This window comes from Gobio gobio (genome assembly GCF_949357685.1).
Source record: "Gobio gobio genome assembly, chromosome: 16".
Taxonomy (NCBI): domain Eukaryota; kingdom Metazoa; phylum Chordata; class Actinopteri; order Cypriniformes; family Gobionidae; genus Gobio; species Gobio gobio.
Genome location: NC_137109.1, coordinates 23,833,821 through 23,849,294, shown reverse-complemented (window position 1 = coordinate 23,849,294; position 15,474 = coordinate 23,833,821). Strand labels below are relative to the sequence as shown.

Sequence of the window (15,474 nt, the reverse complement as noted above, 5' to 3'; positions counted from 1 at the left end):
GGCTGAGTGATAAAATCATTAAAACTGTCACCCAAAACAAATGAATGTAACACTGTATAAGAGATTGAATATAGAACAAAAGAAGATGCATTTTCCTTGTAAACATTTGAAAATTCAGTGATTCATACAAATGCAAAACAAACATTTGTGTCATTGATTCTTATGAATGCTATAAGAATAAGCTGTTGCCTGAGGCAGGTAAACAAGAGCTGCTATCTTACAGGGCTTTCCTCACTGATAACAGACTAGTCAAGCAATTTACATTATGCATGCGCTAGTCGCCGGTTCTTACCTGGTGCAGTTGCCTATTAGGCTCGCTGGATATTGTATAATCCTGTGTAAGTAAAGAGTGTAAGTCTCTGCCATGCAGTGTGGTATTATGAGTTCTACATTGATGCTGTCCTTCTTTTAACTTCAGCCTTCGCTTTAGCCAGAAGGAAAACTTGAATATCAGCAGATTTTGCTCTGGTCTATGTCATGGAAAAATGGATCAGACATTAACCTAGATGGATTTGCACTCCCTTCTGGTCTTGGTTCTGACAGAGTTACTCTGAAATACAGACATATACACACACATTTGTTTTTCTATCATGGTGACTTCTATTGTTTTTATGCTGCATGAGCTAATGATATTTTCAATCCCTTAAACCTAATTCTGTTTTATGTTTTCATTTAGAGATTAAATAATGTTTATTAACTTTCAGGTTTTACTTTCTTTGTAGGATCATTTATCTCCTATAAGTACATTTGTCCTTCTTTCCTTTGTTTTCCTCTCTTTTTTTCCCTCTCTGTCTGTCTCATTCTTGCCGCCACCCTCCTCCACACCATATCTGTGTCTTATTTCTTTCATAAAACAATCAGGGCATGGTCCTGTTCTGGTGCCACTCAACGCCACAATAATCAGGCCTTCTATCTGTGAGCGTGTGTTTGAAAAGCCTCAGACAGTTCTGGGAAGACAAACACACACATATACGTGCCAGCTGAGGAAATGGCATGATCCTCCGTGGATTGACATTACCATCTGGCTGACAGTGAAGGTGTAGAGTCACGTAGCCAGACGTTTGACTTCAGGCATAAAGGACAGAAATTCCTAGTTAGACTGGAAGGGGCCGCCTGACGGACCACACAAATTTTTCTTGGTGGTCATCAATATGTTGTGCAGACTTTTAAACAAATCTATTGACATTTTTTTTTCTTTGAACGTGCTCATTGTAGCTGTGCTGTGTGTGTCATCTAAGGCTGAGACTAGTGAATAGCCTCAAGTGCAGATTCCTTCAGTTAACACTCATTGTGATACTATTGAAGACACAGTATTGTCATTTTTATTCAAGCTAGTTTTTTTTTTTTTTGTGATAGTTATGTTATTCAAAGAGACCATATGTAAGGGTGTCTTGGCCCTGTGGGCATACCTGCATCTCCGGAAAGTTAAGTCATACATATTTCCACCACAATATAATTTTCAAAATTATCTGCTTTAACCGTTGTCTTGTTTAAGCTAATTTCAAAGCTAGCACTATGTATTCTAAATACATTTAATTATGATAGTTTTAGCTCAAAACACCCCACAGATCAGGGTGAGCAAAAACGCGCCATTTTTGTTTGTCCCTTTAAATGCAAATGAGTTGGTGCTCCCGGCCCCCTTTTTAAAGGGTTAGTTCACCCAAAAATGAAATTTCTTCCATTAATGACTCACCCCGATGTTGTTCCACACCCGTAAGACCTCCATTCATCCTCGGAACACAGTTTAAGATATTTTAGATTTAGTCCGAGGGCTTTCAGTCCTTTGAATGTAAGTGTAAGCACACTTTGCTGTCCACGTCCAGAAAGGTAATGAAAACATCATCAAAGTAGTCCATATGTGACATCATTTGGTTAGTTAGACTCTTTTGAAGCGTCGACAATACATTTTCGTCCAAAAATAACAAAAACTAAGACTAAAACTAAGGTATCTGCTATCGCACCAGATAACACGTCACAGCGTCTTACGTCAGCAGCGTCACTGTGGCGTCGTGAACGCGGATTCAAACTAAACCTGAAGAGAAGACAATGCTTAATAAAGTCTTAGTATTTGTTGTTTTTGGACCAAAATGTATTGTCGATGCTTCAAAAGAGTCTAACTAACCAAATGATGTCACATATGGACTACTTTGATGATGTTTTCATTACCTTTCTGGACGTGGACAGCAAAGTGTGCTTACACTTACATTCAAAGGACTGAAAGCCCTCGGACTAAATCTAAAATATCTTAAACTGTGTTCCGAGGATGAACGGAGGTCTTACGGGTGTGGAACAACATTGGGTGTGGAACAACATTGAGTCATTAATGGAAGAAATTTCATTTTGGGGTGAACTAACCCTTTAATAAAGAGACGGTGTTTCAAGAGCTTGTGTTAGCAGCTCTGATTACCTCACACAGACACGCACTGAACATGTCTACAACTGTTCAGCCTTTTAGAGAGGGCTGGACGATATGACCTAAAATCAAAATCTTGATAGTAGTATAGTAGATAGTAGATAGTAGATAGTACCCGGTAGTATTTTTAAGGGGAAAGTATTAACAGGATTAAAAAAACAAAATAACCGACATGGGAAAATCACGTCGGTTAGAGGTTCTGGATTTTGGTTTTGATTACTTTTCGATTTATTGTCCAGCCCTATGTAGAATGCAACAGGACGTTTCTGAATGGTTAGTTGATGAATTTATGTAGCTGATGTGGATCTTCAAGTCATTGATTAGCATATTTTGTCATGATAATCTTTAAATCTCTCGTGTGAGAACTGTTGTAAGATGCCTTCAGAGCCAGAGAATAAATGCTGCATGAAGATAAAACAGGTATAGTTTTATTTTTATATATATATATATATATATATATATATATATATATATATATATATATATATATATATATATATATTAGTGCTGTTAATCGATTAAAAAATTAACTAATCACTCACACATTTTTTTCTGTAATTAATCGTGATTAAAAACCTTGCGTTTTTTATATTTTTATACTGTAATAATTTTGAAGTTACTCTCCAAATTAATATAGAAACAATTTAAATACAGTATATTTGAAATATTTGTTGTAATGGTATATTTTTATGAAGAATGGTGTCCCCCCTCGAAATTCACTACCAAGAGACGGGTTAGTGATGTCACTAACCCGTGAATAAGCTCATTGTAGTCCCTACCAGCCATTTGTTGTAGTTCTTAAAAAGCGAGTTCTGTAAAGAAAATATCTCCCTTTGTATTGAACTTTGAGCGTCGTAACTTTGCAGATGCTGTTTATGCTCAAGCAGCAACATTACACACTAAATAAGGAAAAAAAAAATGGAATCATAATCAACCACCCCTTTAATTTATTGCTGCCCCAAAACTTTTGAATGCTGCATATAAATGATAAAAGCACGGTAACGTTTCCAGTTCACATCAAGAAGTCATAAAAGTGCTAGTGATTTATGTTTCGCAGGGATTTTCTGAGGACTGTCACAGTTAAAGCCTGTTAGTCTGACACTGAATGAGAGCTGCGGTGCGTCAGGCACTGCTGAGATTGGACTCATTTGGCAGTGCCCTGTCTGACCTGATGTGAACTGGAATATGTCTGAATAGATAAGTTCATAATAGATTGTCTAGCCCCTCATCATGTGAAGTGGCCTGGAATTGCAGATGGTATCACACAAAGAAAGTTATCTTGCCTTGCCTTTACTGGTTAATCCTAAACAGTTCAGCAAGGGGAGATTTTCCTGGCTTGCCTCCGCTCTCAAGCTCAAATAGTGTGCATGTCACAAACTACATCAGGCCATTTGATCAGATAAGAGGGCCTGATGAACGGCTTTAGGGCTCCAATTAAATGAGTCTTCTGTTATCAGCACCTGCATGAGATGTATGTGTTTTAAATAGATTTGGTTTAGATAGGTTTTTCTTTTAGCTCTCTGCTTATAATGATATTGTGAAGAATTCGTTTTATTCAGCGCTCTTTTGAAACGTTCAGATTAGTGGATTTGAACCTTATTGTATCAGCAGTCTATTTGCCAAACTAAACTCTTCATGCACTCAAGCTTTGATTTCAGACCAAAATATCCGGTATTAGTCACCACTCACCAGCATTTCAAAATGTAACTTTTGATGAAGCCAAATATCTTTTTTTGATTCATTTATTTGTGGGAAATTATATTATTATTCACAGTAATGATAGAAACAAAACGATCAAAGTGCCCGACACAACCCCTCCCCTCAGTATGGCGCCAGACACAAAATCACAGACTAAAGTAGGAATAAACAGAAGCATAAACATTGAATTATCCCTAGGAACAAAATAAATCAGTAAAGAGATCAAAAGTGTCAGTCCTCATACTGGCAGACTGTGATACAATCTCATTTACATGGAAGGATGGAAAAGTACTTGTTTGTGTCTCTGTTAAATTCACTAAACCCCAGTATGAGGCATTATAATACATGAATATAAAAATTAAATAATAATATAATGAATAAAATAATTTATAAAAAGATAGCACATTTCTGACCAAGTTTACATTTAGCACTGATTATAACAATACGCCCAGGAGGTTTTTTTTATAGTTGCAAATAAAACAAAATTATTGAAGTACATTTAAGAAAATACAGTTTCAGCTTCAAAGCACATTTTTGGTCACTTTTATAAAGTAATTTCTTATAACAGATATGAATTTCTTCGCCACTACAGCATTTCACGCTTTACATTTTTGCTTCTCTGCACTCCAGATGGCCATGGATTGGTGCAACTGTCACTTGCACAGCTAAACAGAGCGTTCTGACTTTAATGATGTCAGGAAACTGTGGAATAGAAGTCAGCATGAACAAATCTCTCTCCCTCCTTCTCACCTCTGTGCCCTCTATCTTTCTCTCTCAGTTGTAGATTTACAGTGGGCAGTTAGGACAAATATTCCCTCTTTGTTGCTAAGCAAAATTTATTTTAGGTGGGGAGGGGCGATAAAACGTCTCGGTTACGTATGTAACCCTCGTTCCCTGAGGAGGGAACGGAGACGTACGTTAGTGACTAACGAATGGGGGGTTTCGCCTAGAAGCCAATTACCTTCGAGGTGTTTAACAGCGCCCAATGGCGTGCCAATGCCATGGGCATGCGGAATTTGCATGCGTAACTCCGCCCCACCGCGTGGGTATATAAGGAAGTACGCTGGCAACATCGCATTATGTATCTGCTGCGGAGCCAAGATCTGAACTCCGCGTTCCAGCAGCACAGCTGATGTGGCTGAGGAACGTACGTCTCCGTTCCCTCCTCAGGGAACGAGGGTTACATACGTAACCGAGACGTTCCCTTTCGTTCAGTCACTACGACGTACGTTAGTGACTAACGAATGGGGGTTCCAATATAACCGCGCCACTCAGCTGTCGTCCAGTGCCCTGCGTAAGTGTGAGATCCCGCCACTTAAGGCCGTAGGACTCCCACTTATCACAGGATTACCAAGGTACACTGGGAAGCATATCCCAGTGAGGGAATGCCAAAGATGCCTACCCGTGGGGAGGACTTAGAGAGTACACATATGACCCGCTGTGGGCTGCATATGGGAAACTCTAGGGTACCAGCCGAAGGTGGATTTTTAACCCTAGGGGTGGCAGGGGCTTGCCAAGGGAGAGACACCTGCTCACTGAGGAGGCTTACGGTGGAAATACTCGTGTGGGGGTCGCCGGAGGGAACCGTGCACACGGGGCACCTGGCCGGACATGAGGGTCTGGGCTCGAAAGGGCAGACTGAACTGATGTCGGCGTCGACAGTGCTGGAGGAGCTCAGGGCTCTCGGGGAGCTCACCTGAGGAGAATATCGCACGTATCCAGTCCGTGGAGTGGAGTGGCGAGCAAGCGAAGACACCTAGAGCCTGATCCATTACCGGCCCCTCGGGGGGGCGAGTACATAGTCGGACACTGGCTCCACTCGGAGATTGTAGAATCTGGCGAATGTGTTGGGTGTCGCCCAGCCTGCAGCTCTGCAGATGTCTGTTAGCGAGGCGCCATGCGCTAGAGCCCAAGAGGAGGCCACACTCCGGGTGGAGTGTGCCCTCACACCAAGGGGACATGGTCGACCTTGCTGCTGGTAAGCCAAAACAATGGTGTCCACTATCCAGTGAGACAACCTCTGCTTTGAGAGAGCTCTTCCCTTCCGCTCTCCATCATAACAGACAAAGAGCTGGTCTGAGGTCCTGAAACACTGCGTCATGTCTACGTAAGCGCGGAGAGCGCGTACTGGACAGAGCAATGCCAAGGCTGGGTCTGCCTCCTCCAAAGGCAGCGCTTGCAGGTTCACTACCTGATCTCTGAAGGGAGTGATAGGAACCTTGGGCACATATCCAGGCCGGGGTCTCAAGGTCACGTGAGAGTTAGCCGGCCCAAACTCAAGGTACGCTGGAAAAAGCAACTGAACTGAACTGTCAACTGAAAAAGCCTGCAGGTCCCCGACCCTCTTAAGAGAGGCCAATGCGGTCAGCAGAGCCGTCTTCATCGACAGGAACTTAATATCAACCGACCGCAAAGGCTCAAAGGGAGGCCTCTGCAGAGCACTTAGGACTACTGAGAGGGAACGAGAGGAGAGCGAGGAGGATTCAGTCTCCTCGCCCCCCTCAGGAACCTGATGATCAGGTCGTGCTGACTTACCTTTTTGTCTCCCAAGAGGTCGTGATGGGCAGATATTGCAGCCACATACACTTTCAGGGTGGAGGGAGACAGCCTTCGCTCCAGCCCCTCTTGGAGAAACTCAAGCACGGACCCGATCGGGCAATTCCAGGGGTCTTCTTGGCGGGAAGAGCACCAGGTGACGAAGAGGTTCCACTTCAACGCATAGAGGTGTCGTGTAGACTCTGCCCTAGCGGAAGTGATGGTGGCGGCCACTCAAACCTGCCGCGTCCCGTCCAGAAGCCACACGTGGAGCTTCCAGAGCGCTGGACATGGGTGCCATAGGATGCCCCGTCTCTGAGAGAGGAGGTCCGGTCTCAGAGGGATAGGCCAGGGAGGGGCTGTCGCAAGGAGTAGCAGTTCTGAGAACCAGGTCTGGCCGTGCCAATACGGGGCGACCAACATGACCTGCTCCTTGTCCTCCCTGATCTTGCACAGTACCCGTGCGAGAAGGCTCACTGGGGGAAACGCATATAAGCGTAGGCCCTGGGGCCAGCTGTGCGCCAGTGCATCCGTGCCGAGCGTGCCCTCGGTCAGGGAATAGTACAGGCTGCAGTGGGAAGAGTCTTGGGAGGCAAACAGATCTACCTGTGCGTCGCCGAACTGTTCCCAAATCAGCTGGACCGTCTGGGGATGGAGTCTCCATTCTCCAGGAAGTGGCTGAATCCGTGAGAGCTCGTCGGCTGCACGGTTCAGGTCTCCCGGGATGTGGATAGCACGAAGGGACCTCAGGTGCTTCTGACTCCATAAAACGAGATGGCGGGCGAGTTGAGACATACGGCGGGAGCGTAGACCGCCCTGGTGGTTGATGTACGCTACAGTGGCCATGTTGTCTGTCCGGACAAGTACGTGTTGACCCCTCAGCAACGCTCGGAAGCGGTGCGGGGCGAACCGTACTGCCAGCAACTCGAGGCAATTGACATGCAAAAGGCGCTGGGGTCCTGTCCAGGAGCCCGCGGCTGCTTGTCCATTGCACATGGCACCCCAGCCCGTGGAGGAGGCATCCGTTGATACAATAACATGCCTGGAAACTCGTTCTAAGGACACTCCGGCCCGTAGAAAACTGAGGTTCGACCACGGAGTGAGTGTCTGTAAGCAGGCCCGGGTTATTTGGACCCGGAGCGTGCCAGACCGCCATGCCCATCTCGGGACTCGATCGCGAAGCCAGTGCTGAAGCGGTCTCATATGTAGCAATCCGAGCGGCGTTACCGCGGCTGCAGATGCCATATGCCCCAGGAGCCTCTGAAAATGTTTCAGTGGAACCGCACTCTTGCTCTCGATTAGACGGAGGCAAGTCAGCAGAGACTGCGCGCGCTCGCTCGTAAGCTGCGCGCACATGGCGACCGAGTCGATCTCCATACCGAGAAAAGAGATCCTCTGCAGTCAGCGCGGGCTCCCAAAAACCAATCATCGAGCCGCGAGCGTTCGGGACAGGGCGGAGGGTTCCACTCTATCCCTAGACTCGCGGCTGCCCGAGACAGCATGGCTGTCAGCTCTGGGTCCGACTCGGGCAATGCTGGCGCGCCCGAAGGCGGCAGCACAGCCGAGTCATCATCCTCAGAGGACTCGAGCCCACATTGTGATGCGGTGACCGACATCGCATCATCCTCTGGAGCGCCAAACGAAATGCGTGGGGGAGCCGGAGCTGGCCCCGCGATTTCAGCCTGAACGCTCACGGGTTGCGGAACGCTAGAGGGGGGTGTGGCCCGAGGCATGAGCGTCGGGGCTTTGTTCCACACCGTAACCCTCAGGTCACCCTGACCACCAGCCGAAGTACCGGCCACGGGGGGCACGGTAGATCGGGGTGTGGTTGAGGGGACTCTCACTTCATTACGAAGATCCTTGAGTCTTGACCGCAGAACCGCGATGGTCATGTTCCCGCAGTGGTCCCGCATGTACCACACACTAGCTGTCAGACGGACCACTGCGCAGATCAGCAGGCAGGCAGTATGCGATCACTGGAACGCGCTGTAGATCCAACGCCTCTGGAAAGCTGCTCGTCTCGAAGGCTTGACAAAGACTCAGTTGTAGGCTTGAAGGAGTGAAGAGGTACTCTTGGCTCCAAAGCAGAAACATAATGCGATGTTGCCAGCGTACTTCCTTATATACCCACGCGGTGGGGCGGAGTTACGCATGCAAATTCCGCATGCCCATGGCATTGGCACGCCATTGGGCGCTGTTAAACACCTCGAAGGTAATTGGCTTCTAGGCGAAACCCCCCATTCGTTAGTCACTAACGTACGTCGTAGTGACTGAACGAAAGGGAACTTATTTTCATTTTGATCTGATACCAAGTACTACTAAGGTAAAAATACAGATGCCAGTAACTGCTTAAACGGCTGTTTGACTGCTTGATCTTTTCTGTATTTCTGCTCATGTTCGGGTGATTCCACTCCTGTGCAATAAATGGACCACAAAGTCAGAGTTTTCACTTTTAAATATACTACCGTTGAAAATTTTGGGGAAGAAATGTTTTTGAATGGAGTCTATTATGCTCAGCAATGCGGCATTCATTAAAAAAAAGTACAGGAAAAACAGTAATACTGTGAAATAATATTGCCATTTGCTGTTTTCTATTTGAATATTTAAAATGTAATTTATTCCTGTGATGAAGCTAAATCTTCAGCATCATTCCTCCAGTCTTCAGTGTCACATGATCCTTCAGAAATAATTCTAATATGATGATTTGCTGTTCAAGAAACATTTATTATTATTATTATTTTTATTGTTATTATTATCAATGTTGAAAACAGAAAATATTTATGTGAAAACCGTGATGCATTTTTTCAGGATTCTCTGATAAATAGAAAGCATATATTTAAAATAAAAATCTTTTGTAACATTATACATGTCTTTACTCTCACTTTTGGTCAATTTAATGTGTTCTTGATGAATAAAAGAACAAAAAACAAAAAAACGAAAACTATGACCCCAAACTTTTGAATGATTGCGAATATTATATGCATTAATGTTACATTGAAATCGTTATAAAATCACATTCTGCTTATATACATCAGTATTAAAAGTATTGATATTTCAAGGCTGATCTGCCCAATCCTTCTTTTTAGAAATAGAAAAGTAATCTAGTGTAGTTCCTTTCTTTAATTGGCTATTTATTATTAGGCTGTTGTTCTGTTTTATTGCCGCCATGAACTTCTGTTCTAGGATGAGGCAAATGAATCTTGCAAATGAATCAGCGCAGCATATTTCCATATATCCATATGTACAACATTTCTGTCAGCTTCAGTTCCCTACTGAAAATCAATGGACATGGAGATGGACTCCAGTTGAAATGCTGCATCCATTCGGTCAGGAAATGAATAAATAAATTTCCACACATTTTCTGGTCTGGGTTGCAGCAACATCAGAATCGTGTGGCCGTTCACGTGTGCAGCTTTACAGGAAACAGTGGTGGAATCGTTTTCCATATCATTGTCAAAAAAAATCCTGTATTTGTGATGAATTTAAACATATTTTGCCACTGTTGGTTGGTCATTTCTTTGCTTTGGTTGCTGTGGTTACTCCAGTTTCTCTGCTCTCCATGACTGAGCTAATGGTGCAGCTCAGATCTGAATTTGTAGGCATTTTAGGTAAGCTGCTGCCAATTTCATACATCAGTGAGTGTGGAGAAACGCAGATGCGTGGAAAGTCATCATTGGACTGCCTGGACCTGCTAGGTTTTCTGTCACATTTGGTGATCACATTGTGGTTAGACTTATTGAAAATCCTGATCCAGATGTTTACCTGTAGATGCAAACCCCATGGCTCGGTGACTTTGTGTTTCTTAGCTAATATACAAATAATGTACTAATTAAAGTCATATAAATAATGCAAACAGCATGCATACATTTATTAGCTAATTTATTGCTCTATAACATACGGCAAGACCATCAAAGCAGCATTGCAGATGGCACAACAGAGAAACATGTGGTTTGTTTAATGGTTTAGTGATTTTAACAACTATGAAATCTGATCCCAAAGGCATGTCATTAAAATGCTAGTATCGAAAATTAAGTTAATATAACGAGTGGAAATATTCAGACACACCGCAAATACAAGCAGACAAGCAATCGTCTAGAGATTTTTAATAAATCACAACACAATATACTGTGTGATTCTACTTATGAGAATAAACATTAGATGTATTAGTTATCTTTTTACATTTACAGTTTTTTGCATTTGGCAGACGCTTTTATCCAAAGCGACTTACATTGCATTCAAGGTACGCATTTTACATTTTGTCAGTGCTTGCTTTCTCTTGAAATCGAACCCATGACCTTGGCGTTGCTAGCGCCATGCTCTACTGTTTGAGCTACAGGAAAGCTACTCATACACAATAACATACCCAATTCATACACAATAACATTCAAAGGTTTGAGATAATACTTTTGTTCAGCAAGGATGCTTTTGAAAAGTAAAGTGCTTTTTGTTGTTCTTCTTTTCAAGGGAAAAAATATATATATTTAATGATAAATGATTTCCCAGAAGAAGGCTGAAACTTCAGTATGTTCATTTCACACCAGCCCTCCGACATGATCTATAGTTTCAGTTTGTCAAAAAATAAACTGGAACGTTTATCTTTTTTAGATTTACTGTAAATAATTTCCTGTAAAAAAATGTTGTAATGAATACATTTCAGAGTGTATGTAGTAAAATAGGGTTAAATCAAGCCCTACGCCACTGCCTTCTCTCCCATCAGTCTTCTGTTTAGTGCAGTTCCCTGATGTCCGGGCACACATAATTAAGAATGAAGTTGTCCGAATGAGTGATGTAGATCCTGCCTGTGTGTGTGTGTGTGTGTGTGTGTGTGTGTGTGTGTGTGTGTGTGTGTGTGTGTGTGTGTGTGTGTGTGTGTGTGTGTGTGTGTGTGTGTGTGTGTGTGTGTGTGTGTGTGTGTGTGTGTGTGTGTGTGTGTGTGTGTGTGTGTGTGTGTGTGTGTGTGTGTGTGTGTGTGTGTGTGTGTGTGTGTGTGTGTGTGTGTGTGTGTGTGTGTGTGTGTGTGTGTGTGTGTGTGTGTGTGTGTGTGTGTGTGTGTGTGTGTGTGTGCGTGCGTGCGCATGATGTTCATGAGAATTAATGAGCTCTGCCTCTAATCCGGCCAGCTAATGTCTAGGTTGGATGTACCAGCATGATCAAGACATTATTACTGAAGTGTATTGAGGAGCATTGTATGTTTGCAGTAGATCATGTTAATTTGACAGATGTCTCAGGCTGTGCTTGGGCTGTTCAGTGCAGTCTGTCAGCGAACAGTACAGTTAGAAAGTGGCAATGTGGCAGCAATTTTGGGTTCTGCTTCATTGAAAAGCTGCCACATGTTTCCTTTCAAAATCCCGGAACATTGTTAAGGTTTTGAGAGGTTTTTCAATTGTATGTTTTCCTTTTGTTCAGGTAAATTTCATGCCCAGTTGCTCAGCAGGAATTGCCTTTAGTTTGCTTGTTTATGAATAGAGGTTGTAATGATTTTTTTTTTCTGGAAGAAAAGGAGGTTCATGGCTGGTGCGGCTAGACACAGAAATGGAGCAATCACATAGGGCAAAGTTTTCTGTTAATTTAACAAAACATGAGCAATTTAAATAAAAACTATTTGGTGTATGATTTCTTTTGAAACAATTTTCAATCAGAAATTGCTGAATATTACAAATATTTACAAAGAAATGGAAAGTACACTGTAAAAGTGTAGTATACTACAACTTGGATATTTGAGTTGACTAAACTTAAATTTTAAGGCAGCATGTTGAAACAACATTTTGTTTTTTGTTTTTTTTTACAGTGTAACACATTTAATTAAATGTAGTTGAACATTTTAGTAGAAAGTAGGGATGGACGATATCTTATCGTAAAATTTAAATCTCCCCACATTAAGAATTAGTCTTCCTGCAATAATAACGATAAAGCCTAGTTTGCGACCCATTCGCAGCTGCATGTGCAGAGGCGAAAATAACTACGGCGAAAGGTGGACTCGAAGCTGAGGAGGAGTTTATCGCTAAAAAGAGCTACCTCAACAATCTGGACCTGGTACACAGATATAGTTTCGCTCTCTGTCAAGGGATCCGTAAAGCGCACGATTTCAGTAAATCTCAGTGAATGCACAGTGCATTTGACACACAGTAAACACTAGTTTGAGGCGCCCAACTTGCTGTCACTTTGCTGAGAGTGCTCTGCTCCGTGTTTCTCACACTCAAAGAGAGAGGGAGAGAGTCTTACCACGCAGAATTGACATGCTATATGTAAACCATATTCTTTGTTGTAATGGAGTCAATTTGGAATTATTCAGCCTTTATGAACAAGCAGAAACTAATGCACAAACGGCAATCTCATGGCTGGCGTTCACCTATTACTCAGGGGCGGTTTCTTCATTAGGGTGATAGGGCAATGCACCACTAAAGTGCGAAAGGGACAGATTTTTCAATCACATTCAACCACAGAGTTACGCTAGCTGTCACTATTACTGTTCTGCCTCTGGGTATATAGTCCAATCAGCGTCAAGTCACATTCTGTGGAGTACCGCCTCTTTTTGGGCGATTTCACTCTGAAGAATCTGTGTTTGCATTTCAAACTCGTAATTGATTTGAATTATTATTGTGTGTATTTTTTATTGTGTGATGTTTTTCATTACAGTTGCACTATTTAAACAGTATCTGCACTTTCTCAGAAGAAAAGTATATATGCAACTTTTCCATTTCTGCAAGGACTGGTGTCTGGATTTTACTGTTCTTTTATTCTTTTATGTAATTGGCATATTATAGGAGCCTATTTGATGAAGGGTACGTTTTATTTAGACCTTCTATTTTCTAAATAATATTGTGATATAGTCTGAACATTCAACACATTAATAAATAAACATGAAATGAAAAATCCCCTGATATCCCCATGAAATGCCCCTCACGGATGGCTGCCGCACACACATAATAAAACATAAACAAAACATTACGTAAATGTCCAGGCCTGGTCCTCTCTCCTCCTTCACTGCCGTTGCTCCTCTTTTTATGCCTCCAAAGCTCCTCCGTGAGATACGAGACCGGTGCGGAGCGCAGCTGGCGCTCATCTCTCACGCCACCTGCCTCGCCCCGTTCTCTCACGGCCCTCTGCCTCGACTGCTTGCCACAATAGTTTTAATTCCATATCGCCCATAGTAGAAAGACTGAAATAGTATTTTCATCTAAAACATAATATATTAAATCATTGAAAAATTGTTAGATCTTTAATTCTAGAAAGTATTTGATTGGACGAAAAGAGTTGAGTGCAAGCTGAGTCATCAATATTTTTGGTCCAAGCTTCTTTTAAACTTTTACAGTTTTTAAAGGTGTGTTAAAGACTTTGTTTTCTCTGGTCTTTTAACGTATGGTATTGTTTTATTGTGTATTATATGTATAATTTTATGTACAGCAATTTGGGTCTACTGGGCAGTATAAAAGTACTTTATAAATAAATGAAACGAACAGCAACAAAAGTCATGTAAACAAGATTGTAACTGTGCACATCTGCTAAATGTAGTCAACTTTTAGCACAACATACTGCCATCAAATAGTTGGCCTCAAAGCTATAAAAGCCACGTTTTGATATCATATTTAAACATGTGCTGTTTTTGGCCCTCACCTGATGTAAAGATTGTGCTTTTGCTAAAGAACCCTTTTTCATGTTTTGTGAAAAGGCCAACAATGACTCTTCTGTCAAATCAGGTGTTCACACAAGAGGAGGTCTTATTATTCTCAGTGTTTCAGCCCTAAATGTGAGGTGGTTTATATTTCCGCATTGCTTGAAAATTCTTCTAAAAGCTTGTAGCTGTACAGAGATGAATATGATTGTGAGGTGCTTTTACATATGACACTTTAATTGAAACGGTGTCCTGGTTTCCTTTGTCCTATGTTAGGTATTCAGTTCTTCACAATGGAAACCACATTGAACAGGAGAAACTGTCAATACAGAATGACACAGAGTCCCAGGAGTCATGTTTCTGACACAGGCCACCCTCTAATGAGGACCATCACTGGAAGGTGCCATTTCTTACCGCCCTGCCTGCAGCTCAGACGCGACTGGAGCATTTCTGGACTTGAGTACTGGGAGCTGGACTGAACTGTTTGCTCAAAGAGCTGCTGAACAATGAAGGAAAGAACAATGTTGCCAAAGGTATCTGGTCTATATTTTAGGATATGAATTTCCATTGCAAAGGAATGTTGGTAAGTTTTTCCCCAAATGTGTTTATTTCCTTTTTGGTTCTCCTGGGAATACTATTTCCAAACCAAAAATACATCTTTCAAGCTTTATCCAGAGAGGCTTTCATTAGCTTTAGAGTCAGGATAACACTTCCTGAAAGGTACAGCACAAACGCTAAATAAAGATTTATTTTTGTTCTATATATAAAAAATAGTTGAGTAAAAAATTTTTTTTTAAATCACACCACAGTAGAGGTAGAGCTGGGAGCATAACTGAGCGACTTCTCAATTTCCCCCCCAAAAAATTTATTAATTAAATCTCAAATCAAGAGTTATAATATATATATATCATTTTATTATTTAGTATATAAAAGCATAGTGTATAAAAGTCTTTTATGCTTTTTTAATTGTAAGATCAAAATATGAAAGGATCTGTTTCCAAGATGATTCCAGCGTCTATGTGCACATTTTTAGGTACAACACAAGTAATATTGCTGGAAATGTATTTTTCAGTGAAAGCAGTCTATTCCAAAGGTACAACATAAAACGATTTGACAATGATGACTCTTTCTTCTATCCATGAAATTGGCTTGAAGAAAACCGAATATCTTATTTTTCGGATCCTTTTCATATTGTGAACTGAAATCTCAAAGATTT

General features: G+C 42.1%; 1 protein-coding gene across 2 annotated transcripts in view; it reads left to right on the top strand.

The window, feature by feature from the left end:
• Positions 1-15,023, top strand: part of htr4 (5-hydroxytryptamine receptor 4) — a 157,010-nt gene extending 141,987 nt beyond the window's left edge. For both annotated transcript variants that reach the window (XM_079839760.1, XM_079839761.1), the window contains one exon: positions 14,535-15,023. In XM_079839760.1, coding sequence (XP_079695886.1) covers positions 14,535-14,622 — 88 coding nt within the window. In that variant the 3' untranslated portion in view covers positions 14,623-15,023. The remainder of the gene's footprint in view (positions 1-14,534) is intronic.
• Positions 15,024-15,474: the final 451 nt, after the last annotated feature.